Source organism: Anopheles marshallii, chromosome 2 (assembly GCF_943734725.1).
Source record: "Anopheles marshallii chromosome 2, idAnoMarsDA_429_01, whole genome shotgun sequence".
NCBI classification, from domain to species: domain Eukaryota; kingdom Metazoa; phylum Arthropoda; class Insecta; order Diptera; family Culicidae; genus Anopheles; species Anopheles marshallii.
Genome location: NC_071326.1, coordinates 34,252,401 through 34,264,463, shown reverse-complemented (window position 1 = coordinate 34,264,463; position 12,063 = coordinate 34,252,401). Strand labels below are relative to the sequence as shown.

The 12,063-nt window shown below is 40.8% G+C and overlaps 1 protein-coding gene across 1 annotated transcript; it reads left to right on the top strand.

Annotated features, from left to right (window-relative positions):
* The first annotated feature begins 9,693 nt into the window (after positions 1 to 9,693).
* Positions 9,694 to 10,911, top strand: LOC128707117 (SLIT and NTRK-like protein 4). The gene has a single exon (XM_053802064.1). The coding sequence runs from the start codon at positions 9,694 to 9,696 to the stop codon at positions 10,909 to 10,911; it is 1,218 nt and encodes a 405-aa protein (XP_053658039.1).
* Positions 10,912 to 12,063: the final 1,152 nt, after the last annotated feature.

The following is a 12,063-nucleotide window of genomic DNA, read 5'->3' as shown; positions in this document are numbered from 1 at the left end:
CATACACACACCGCTCGGCGTAATTTAACACCCTTCCTTGGGCTACCAGATGTGCACGACCGAAATTAAAAACGCGAACACAGTTCTGCCACGGCGTCACCATAATTCGTTTCGGACCATTGCCACTCGGGTAAATCTGTAGAAGCTGGTACCGCTCGTGGCATGCAGGCAGCAACGTACCCGACCGCAAGGAGAACGATGGGAGACAAAAGACCCAAGCGGGCGTCCTTCAACCTCGAACTGCATCTTGGCTAACCTTTTTGGGTACACCAAAGGGGCCACGGTACGTTTACGCTGGGTCGATTAGTTGAGTCGTTGCCGTGCTCTTTCGAAATGGGTGACCCAGCCGCACAAGTGACTGTGCGAGGGTGTGTGTGAGAGGTTTTCCAGAAGGCAACCAGCGGAGGGTGGTGTAATTTTGTCGTCACGGGTCGACGCGTCACGTCGCTGAAGAGTAATCGACATGTTTTCATTTAGTTGAAGGCTCTCACTCCCTTCTCTGTGGTTCTCTCCTTTCGCGTGGGACCATTTATTAGATCCGCGAACGAGTAGCAGGATAGGGCATTTATTGCCACCGACGTGAATTCTTCACATCAGCGCTTGTTCCTGGTGTGGAAGAAAGCCATCAAAGTCGTGATAAAGATGCTTTGGCGAACAAGCACTTGAATGTTGGTTGGTCAGTTTTTTATTACAAAATTTAATTTTAAATTTCTCTTTGAACTACATTAAACAAGCTAGAGCACTCTAATTAAAACATATACAACAAAGGTGAAATGTAGCTGTGCCAATTTAAATCGTCTTCAGATTTTTTTTGTCAATGTATTGCTAATTACAGTATTTTCGAGTTCTAATTCAAACGAAAGTTTTACATCGGGTCGATATCTTCTTGCGAAATTGCGTGCAAGGTTGAAATATTCCACATCTATCTCCACGTATTCCACTTCAACTTGAAAAAAGTCTAGTACCTTTGCAACTTTGGTACTTAGGGCACTACAACAATTGCATCTTGATTAAACCCCAATCTATACAGGGTTGATAAAAATCAACGGTCTGATCCTCGAATTAATCCCATAATAGTTGTAGCAATATCTAACTTTTAATACCAAGACATCGATTGAAACCATCGATCTGATTTTAATACCAACTCGAGACTTAAAAGACTTAAAGTTTTCATGAAATAGGGATAGTGTAGTATATTAATATGAGGAAATATTCTTTTTCTGAAACACGTTGAATGCTATTCCTTGCATAAATAAAGCATATTTTTAATTTGTTCTAATATTAAACATTTTTTATTTACCCTACTGACTCTTATATTCTCCTACCACATCAGATTTCCAGTGGGAGCAACAGATCGTTGAGCTGATTTTCATTACCATTGCCAATGCGTCCGCCCACGGGCCGACCTTCCCATTTGCCTACATTAACATTTTGCCCCATCTTCCGAAGATTCGTTCTTTTTCTTCAACACTTAATCTATCTAATTTCCGTTCTAGCAAATTTCCGGCCGGTAATTTCATGACTGGCGTGCGCAAAACTGACAGGAAGGCAAATGACGTCCTTCCCCATCAGCTAACCCACTGTACGGGATTTTTAAACCTATCCCATACGCTTTGGGTTGGCACTTTCCATTGCTACGTATCATTCGGCATCATCGCACACCGCAACCACACACACACACATACACACACACACACACACACACGCACACACACACACACACACACACACACACTCACATACATGGTTTCCGATAAAGTTGGTGAGCTTCTTTCCTACTGACCTGCATTCTCACACCAGTGCTATACCAGAAAGGAGCCGGGTGAAGTTTTGGGTGGAAACATCCCTTTTTCTGTTAACCCTTCGAGGTAGAATTTGGAAAATATTCCTAAACAACCCTAACTACGTCATACAACCAACCACAACCACGCACTAGCGTAAGTACCACCGGAACACATCGTGCTTGCATTGGGAGGAAACATTTTTGGGAACGGTTGTGTCTCTCCCTTCTATGTTTTGAATGCAAGCACGTGCAAACGTACAAAGCACCATGCGCCTCCATCCGTTTTGTGAAATGTTTCAAAGTAAACTTGATTTGGTTGTTTTCTTATCCTGTTTGAACTTTCTTTTCGAGAGCAAAAGGATTATTATTCTTTTGTTTTGTTGTCACTCTTTCTGTACCTGCTTCGTTGGCTAACTTTGGTGGGATCGTTCCGGGCGCATCTTCACTTTTTTCTTACGCCTGCAAAGAAACAAATTAAAAAAGGTGAGAAAAAAACAGGAAAAACCAACATAAAAATCAAGCACAAAAGACGGAAAGAGCTTTGTTGTTGGAACAGTTGGAACGTCTGAACATTTTCAGCCTACCATTGCAATTCGGATTCACGAAGCGTATAGATTTTGAACCGGAAAACAAATGTTCCAATTCCGAGGTGGTGGGTTTCATCACCTTTCTGGGGTTTTTTGCCTCCCCAGCGCCATCTGCCGGTGGGACCGTATTGTAAAAAAAAAAAACACCGAAAGAATGTACATTTCAACCTACCCAAAAGGATCTACAACCGGTTGTGCAAGTTGTTTTCTTCATTTACATTATTCCGTTGTAGTTTGCATTGCTAAATACCGGCCACCCACCGGAACACGTCATCTTTCGGCAGCAGAAAAGGAAGAGGACCACACCTTATGGCGTTGGTATGAAGATGGCAAGCCATTTTGCTCGGCTGCCGTTGGTTGCGGGCTGCACCAGCAGTTTGATGTGAAAGTTGGGATTTATGCACGGGACCGTGGATTGGGTATGTACGGATACCCTAAAGCCTGCAAACGGCACTAAACCACTAACCATTATACCTTACTGCTGCTTTAGTTCCACCAGTGTTGGGTACAGTACCGTGCAAAACTGGGCGAAAGTTTGTACGACTTGTTCAGGATGCTTTGCCACGGTTCTCCCACTATTAGATCCGGCATTGTTTTCCGGTTTTCATTAAAGTTTCAAACAGGACTTTGGCATAGTGCTGGTCGCATGGTTTACCATTCCGCCACGGTCACGGCCGTACGCCTTCGAATGAAATGTTCCTCCACCGGTCGCCCATTGCAGAGCCTCTGGTTGTTGGTCCAAAGGGTTACTTCCGTGGTGTGGGGAGGGATGCTGGGTTGTTGGAAGATATATTCCTAGACACTACAATGAACCTAACTTTACACACTTCCCTGAGAGTCGCCGGTAAGCCTATGGATGTTATTTTTTGTGTGGTTAAAAATTCACAACCCCGTAAGCCACAATGTTTTGCTAGATTGGGCCATGTGTAGCAGGTCATTTTATTTATCATAAAGGTGGATTAGTAAATCGTATCAGATTTACATATCAATTGGAACGGTGCCAAACAATAACGTTTTACCATGTCGTTACGTAGAGAAAATTTTTGTTTTAAACTAACTCTATTGCTCTATAGTTCATATTTATTGTTTTTTATAATTTTAGTATTTTAAATTGGGTTTGTAAAGGCCATTTTTGTTGAATAAATTTTTTGTATCAAGTGTAATATTCTATCCCTAATTATAGCTAGCTTATTCGCTAACATATTCTATCTTAGAGTTCACGTATACACAATCATTAGTCGTCAAAAAGATTCTCGCTGACAATTTTTGTTTCACAATTGCGATAATAAAATAAAATCCCTTTCGAATCCTTTCCTCTCGGCATGCAAATAAACAAGCAATACGCCAACGAACAAAAATAACACTTGTGGGTAAAATGTATCGCGTGCAGTAACGCCAATTACAACTTCGGTGCTAACGCATGCAACCATGCGCACCATTTTTTTTTTGAAGTTGTTTGCCGTGGCGAAATTTATTCTTTCTTGGTACAACACAACCAACAACCAAACAAAAAACCAGTACCGACTGGTTTGTTTACTCTAGCAAAGTGTGCAGCAAACTTTTCATCCTTTGAATCGACCGTTGAAATGTTTTCGCATTGACGAACACGTAGCAGCAAGGTTGCTAACGGCGCAAAAGGAAATTGGGCTTACAACACGTTACACGGTTGAGCGCGGGTGTACTGCAGTTGGCATTGGCACTGGGATTGGTTCAAATGGTTCATCCTTCTGCTAACGATCTGATCCCTATTTATTTGAAGCGGATATATTTATAGAAAACAGATTCTTTTCATCATCTTTTGGGTGTGATAGAAGCAGTAACGTTTACTTTCGAACAAGTAACGAATTCAGCTGATTGTTTTGTATCGTTGCTTTCATTGATATGCTGATGTTTATTGTTATGCCTAAATAGATAGCCTTAAGACATTTTTTTATTTGTTTCTGTATTTTCCTGAACTGCAGAACGTGCAAACAATAAATAAATTATAGCTTCTTCAATTTCAGTTACATATCTGGCAGCAAGCTTTTTTCTCTGAATTTCTAGTCTATTCGGTCTCTTTAGAACATTTCAACTTAAGAAAAGTGCGTATTTCGTCTATTACTCATCTCAATTCATTCAAAATATTATACGGATTAATTACTACTTTGTCAGTGGAACATTTTCAATTTCCTTTTCGTAATGGCTAAGCTGTCAATTACGTTGCATGAGAGTTATTAAATATGTTTGACCGAATTTATTGCTGCATACTAAAAAGCCTCGTGCTATATCATATATCACTTGTCCAAATGGTGGGCAGCGAGTCAATTACTGATAGACAGTTTGGGTGTATGAACTAGTTCCATTGGGTAATAATCATATACATAATGGATACAATGCTGACATTTAGGAGTGTTGCGCTATCTTTTGGAAGGAAAGGACAATGTGCTGAGGAACATTAGCAATCTTTCGTACACACGCAATATTGTTCCAAGGGCTATCAAAATCATGTTGTTACGAGACCAGTACCTTTGCATACCCAACATCCCTTTTAGACCCATGTATGTCGCAATAAAACGATTATTCTAACTCACAGTACTTGTGCAAGGGACAATGTTTGTGTCAAATATTGAGGTAGATCATCCCAAAAGTTAGAAAGCTTAAGCTTAAGCCGGTATGTGTCAAATAATCGAGCAGATTTCGAGCGGCGAATCGGTAACGGGTTGCATCAATCACATATGGACATAGATTTTTGACATAAAGAATGACATTAGGTATTCTGTACCGAGATTTTCAGGATATTTATTTTTTTATTTTAGTTTAAAATTGTACATAGACATAGATACTTATAATAATTAACCTTATTTATATCTCAGTCAATTGAGCCGTCTCAACAAGAAAAGCCGGTTCAAAAACCTTTATGAGCATATTAATCCTACTCGGTATTTACATGTCTTTCAAAAGATTGGTTCAAGCATGTTCAAACCGTTTTTTATACTCATACTTATGGGAATACGTAAATACAAGCTAAGAAATTTCCTCAAGTATCGTGAGTCAAAAACAATTTTATGTGATTTATAAAGGATGAAATTCCTTTATTTCAACATTAAAAAAAACATTCAACTAAAAAAATTATCAATTGTTGAGTCGAGCGAAGAACTCAAGAATTCAATCCGATGCTGACAACTAACCCGTCACCCGTCACGCCACATGTTAAAAAAAATCAAAGGATTATATCTCATTCGCTCTTTCGTTCTCATTCGTTTAAATACTGTGATTAAAGAAACATCCTTTTTGTGATCCTAGCGACAACATGTAAGTAAAAGCAATTAGGTTGTTAATGTATTGTTAAACACGTTGGTAGCCATGGCTATTATGTTTGATAGCCAAAAGTATATAAGTTATATGTAAATCAAATGACTGATTTTCAAGAAAATACCCGGCAACTGACGTGTTAAGCATAGATTTGAAATTTTCGATAATTGATACATTACATAGCATAGCATAACATAGCATTGATACATAGCACTCTCAAGCATCCCATTTTCCAAAACTGACATTTCAAATGGTGCAGGTAATTAAGATCTCTGTTTATTCTTAACAGCACATGCTTAATTTTAAAGCAGTCGGTGAATCTCGAATCTAACAGAATGCCAGGGTCTTTTATATAAAATTCCATGTACAACGGTAAACCGCAACGGGTTTAATTAAAGTAAAGGCCTACAAAATGTTAGTTACTCTAGATCGCTTAGTTTGGGTTCCGTGTTGTTGAAGTTTGACATCAAACGCTAAAAATGTATAAATGCACGAAACAGTTCCATGAAGTAGAAAGTAATACATCACCATATTTTTTAAAAGGATAGAAGCTACGAGGGTGAGCTAAATTAAATGAGCTTGCGCATCACAACGCAACAACAAACGGTATGTTCATCTGTATGCTATTATAATCGAGAGAAATCAGTTCAGTTTTAAAGCATAATTTATGTTTCGTGTTATTTTCAAGGCAATATTGAAGTGATGTTTAGACTTTATAAACTGTGAACTGGAAAACTGCAAGTAAATTGAAATAATAATTTACCTTTTTTGATAAATTTTTTTTTAACTGATTTTTTAATAAAAATTATTATTGTTAAACACCAGAACACCAGAAATTTAAAAAAACTTATTAATTATGCGTATTTATGTATTTTTTTTTTCCTTTTTTAACATCCTGAGCCTATGGGAAATATGGCCTAACCTAGTTTAAACCTGCTAGAAAAATGCTTTGTTTTGATATTTGTCGAGCAGCTGTCGAGCACTTTCATAAGCAAAACAATCTAACCATCGATTCCCAGGCTTATCTGGCTTGGCAGTTTGTATGGGGAGCTGTAAGCTTATAAGCCTGGAAACGTCAAAACGCATACAAAAAAACTGGCTTATCCCGTGATCTACCCCATTATCGGACAAAGCGTCAATACATTCATGTCCAAAGCGTGTAAAAGATCTTTGTCGAATCAAATGAAAAACTATACCTTGGAGATAGATTACGAAGCCTCTAATACTTTCATCAACCCATTGTGTTAGTATAACGCCCGTCTGGAAAACAACGGCCCCATCGAACCCATCGAACAGAGGATACATACACTGCAGACGGTCTAAAGCAGCTTCACATCAAAGTGTTTTAACCTTTGCTTACGCTACGAGGAAAGAAGCGAGAAAAAAGCAACACACCAACCCACATCATCATCAGCATCAACCCTCATTACCTCCATCATCGTTCGTTGGCAACATCGACCATGGCCATTTTTCCTGAACCTCCCCCATTTTTCCACACACCCATGGTTGTGCCTCACAAATTCCCTAACACAATATTCGATGATCACCCACATGGGAAAATGGCGCCAGCAGTGTGACAGCGCGTTCGGTACCCTTTCTGTTTCGAATTTTGCCAATTAAACTTGAAACATGTATGTTCTTTAATAAACTTTAACTCCTTCCGCATCTTTAAGAAACCCTTCGTACGGTGTGGTGCTCTAGCGTGCAGGGGAAGTGCCTTTCTTGCGAGTTTAACCGTTTTTGTGTGTCTGTTTGCCGGTGTGAGTGTGGTTGTTTTGCGGGATCCAAAAGGTGCCCGGTTCAGGCGTCGTATACCATATGTGGCGCTCCACTGTGATGAACGAGGTGCTTCTTGTATATCTGTTTTTGCTGCTAGGGAAGAGGTGAAACAGTTTCAAATTTTCTATCCATCCTTTCCTGAATAATTTTCTTATTTTTTTGCCTTTTTCCAAAAAGGGTTCTATCGTCCCGGTCGTTTTAACGCCGTCTTAAACGACCGGATAAATGATGTACACGGTACGGTTTTTGTGAAGCTCACGGGCACGTGTTTTGTCCTGACGTAGGTTTTGCCGAAAGTCGACCCAACAGTATTGAGATATTGTTATTTTAATTAACCTTGAGCAGTGAACCTGCGGCGAGCAAATAGTTCTAACCCTAAACTATGCATAAGAACACGTCAGGCTGGTAAGCAATCATATTCCAGCTTTGAAGGTTGTACCGCAAATACGCGCTCTACTTTGCGGGCTCGAAATGATAATGGTGGCAGAAAATTGTTTGTGCCAACGGTCCTGCTCATTCTCATCGTCACGGCCAATGTGCAGTCCCAATCTTAAAATATTCACCGATGGGCTCTCTGCACTCAAAGCTGCTAAAAGATAGCTCCGCTCGACCCGAGGTTAGTCATTTTACTCGCAACTTTTACCGGCTGCGGGTAAAAGCTTTGGGTAGGATAATTCGCATGAAAAATTCATTACCGACACATCCACCGATCGGTTTTGACCGGCAAACCATTTATCACCAGCCGAAACCGACGTAGCGGGAGTTTGAATCAAAACTCCATCAAATTAAGCGAACGGCGGTGGTGTTTCATTCAGCGAACCACCCAAAACAGTGCGAGCGATCGATGACCTGATTTGCCTGATTAGGTTGCTGTTTGCTGGTCAATGTCGATGAATGTGTTTGCCGGCACAAATAGCCGGTAATTATGAGGCGATGTAGAAAGAAATGTACGCAAAACACTATGGACGAAAAACAGATGACTGCAAACAATGGTGGAAAGGATTTGTGAATTTTGTAACCTAATTTTCTTTTTATTTCTATTAACCGATCAGTCATGATTCATTGACAGTTAATCGAATGCGTTGTTTACCATTCATTTAGTATCGGTTTGGTTAGAATTTCCCTTTTTGGGACTATTGTGGGATAAAATTTACCCATACGATAGGAATGACGATTTGGCTTCTGGAATGAAAGGCTAATGTTAATTAGGTTTCGTGAAGCTCTCTTAATTGAGCAACTTGCCGTTCTAACGTAAAGAAATAAAAGTACTTACTAAAACGATTCTCATGTAACCATAGCCAATAGCTACTAATTCTTATAAAGTTGATTAGCTACATAAGACAAATATGATCATCACAATCAAATAGAAGATTAAATTATTCTTCTTTGCATCATAAGTGCTATAACTTATTAGACTTAATTTTACCACGTAACGAACCAAATGGAGTTTTTGAAAACGTGAATGTGATAACGGCCATTTTGAGAGTTTTTTTTTCTATAAAACGCTTTATTACAGCAATATTCACAGAATGCAGCAGATTTATTGGCATTTTACGTATTGGCACATTGGTATTGTTTTACAACTCCTATGACGTTCAATGACATGTAGTTAGTAGCATTATTACCCACTAAAAATCTTCATTATCCAACCACTTTTACGACCCTCATGGCTTGAACACAATCAGAAGCTTTCGTATCAGATCGCTCTGTCAGCAGAACGCACAGTTGTTTAGCTCATTATGGCACGCAATTTGCACTGATTGCCCTAAATGCTTTCGCAAGTGGAAATATGTTAATTATTGTCATTTAGCTTTCGCTGCGTCGCTCAGAGTAATAACGGATTAACACAGAACGCAAATCGATGGCCGGAAGTTTCACAGGATGTGTCTAATGGTTTGACCGCGAAAGTGGTGGCGTATTTAAAACGGCGGTTTGCTTATTTTGGTAAATGGACGAACTATAGAGGAATATTTTTTCATTCTTATTTTATCGATCTTGTAAAAGGCATTACAGCATTAAAGCATTCAAACATTAGATGCGACATAAAAAATGTTTCCATTTATTATTTTTTAATATTATAAACCGTAATTTATAAACCCATGCCGTCGTGATTGTGGCAGATACAGATACAGACGTTACGTGATTACTGGCTACCAAATTCTAAAGTTGCATTTAATCTGCTATTTCGTTAAACTTATGCAATTTGCTCTCAACGCCATTCCTAATGTTTCTATCCATTTTTTACCATTGTAGATGGCGCAACTCCGAAGGATACGAACCCTGTTTGTTCCCCTGCTGATAGCCCTCCTGGCAGCGCTTACCGTCGCGGACGACTGTGGACGTGATTTCCAGGGCAAATGTAGCTGTGGTTTTCAGATGTACAACTACCGCACACAGTACGTCGTGAACTGTACCAACACGGGCTTCCGGGACACGGTCGTGCTCGAGCGGCTGCCGTTGCAAACCGAGGTCGTTATCTTCAATGGGAACTACGTCAAAGAGCTACCGTGGAACGTGTTCGGCGCACTGAACGATCTCGCCAATCTGACCATCGTCGACATGAGCAACAACCACATCCACGAGATCCGCGGCAAATCGTACCATCACGTGCCGAACGTGCGGCGCTTGATACTGAACCACAACAACCTCAGCATCTCCCGGTACGACGACGAAGAGTTCAACCATCACCATCCGCGTGTGTTTTCGAACTTCATCAACCTGCAGGAGCTGCACCTGACGAACGCGTTCGCGGACAACACGTCGGCCGAGCTGTCGGCCGATCTGCACGACATCTTCGTCAACAGCAATCTTACCAAGCTGGTCAAGCTGCACCTGGAACAGAACGAGATCGTGCAGTTTAATGACAAGCGTGTGTTTTGCGATTTACCATCGCTACTCGATCTGCACCTCGGCGACAATCTGCTGACCGAGCTTAACTTCAATCTCAGCTGTATGCCCCGGTTACGTTTCCTCGATCTCGAGCGCAACCGTTTCGAAACCGTGCGGGCGCGTGATCTCAGCCTGCTCGATGCGGTTCAGGCACAGCCAGGACGCGCCACGCCGCTCACGGTTGACTTTACGTACAACCCGTTCGTGTGCGATTGCGGACTCTATCCGCTGTTCGATTGGCTCGATCGGACGAACGTTACCGTGCGCAATCGGGACGGTTTGGTGTGCTTGAGAAACCGTCAGGTACGGGAACCGATCCGCACACTGAACGTTGGACGCTGCCGAAAGCAGGTGGCGTCATCTGGTGGTGGTGGAAATGGAGGTAACGCAACTGGACACACCACTACGCTCGTATTTGTGCTCGTCTGCTTGAGCTGTGTGTTGCTGGCGCTCATCGGGGGACTGCTGTACGTTAGCAAGGATAAGCTGCGCGGCGTATTGACACCCGTCGTCGATTCCGTCTCGAAGAAGGTGCACTACACCACGATCAAGGATGAAGAAGCGCCGGAGCAGTATGTGTGATGCAGCGCACCGATTGACATGCGGTGTAAAACGGCACTTATGGAGCATGTCTAGGCGTTTGAAGCTGTGCAGCTGTGGCACTGTGGAGCTAAAACTGAATCGCAAAACTGTAGGGATTAAAGATTTCGTTAGGTTAGCGAATGAGATCCCCGGGGGCCAGCAGGAAAGACAGGATTCGTTATGTTTGTGTTTGAAGTCCGTTTCATGCTTGACGAAAGATTGCTAGCAGTTTGTTTTCCACGGGAAGCTTAATACTATATACAAAAGTTTGTTATCTATAGGTAGCAATGAAAAGCAACTATCAACATCAGGCGAACTGTTACTGTGTCATAGTGCCGTCACAGGGATTGCATAGTTTTAGGCGTTTTCTGATGAAGATTGCAAGACTCTGTTGGCAACCGCTCAACGCAATAGCAATATCGTTATGTAAAGGCTTTGTTTACAAGTTACTCGACTTTTATCTTTATCTAGACATCTTTTGCACATGAGTTAGATGTAGCAGATTTTCAAGCAGAAAAAATAATGTTACAAGCATAGCTAATCGTCGTGTCCTTCTGTAGAACGCTCTCGCTGAGCGTAACGTTCAAATGAAAGTGTAGCGAAACTAGATTCCTTTTTTTATACATGTTGATACTCTCCAAAACCGCACATGGGAAAGCTTAACTGATAAAAAAAAAACAAGGAAACTAACACAACTGAACGCTGTGTTCCAAAATGAAACAGTTCCAAACCTTGCAACAGATAGTTGATTGACTTTTTTCAATCAAATTACAAAAAAAAAACAAAGCGTAAACTAACATTTACTGTGTAACGTTTTGACTAAATTAACCAAAAATACAAAAACACAAGATAATATGCAAATGCATGTAAGATGAGAAGATCAATTCGATGGCACGATTGCCCTGTGATTAGCTGTAGCGATCAATGAGTATTGGTCGATCGGTTTAGTTTTATGATCAATCATTGGAACAAACTACAAAAAAGACAGTAGCGTTTCATTTATAAGCCAATGTACAATTGTTTCGGATAACGAATATTCAGCTAAAGTTAATGCATACATGCAGGTACAGTATGTTGTGCACAGAATACGGACCAGTCATGGGCGAAGGAAACAAAATAAATGGTTTTCTCTGTAGATAGTGAAGAATCTTT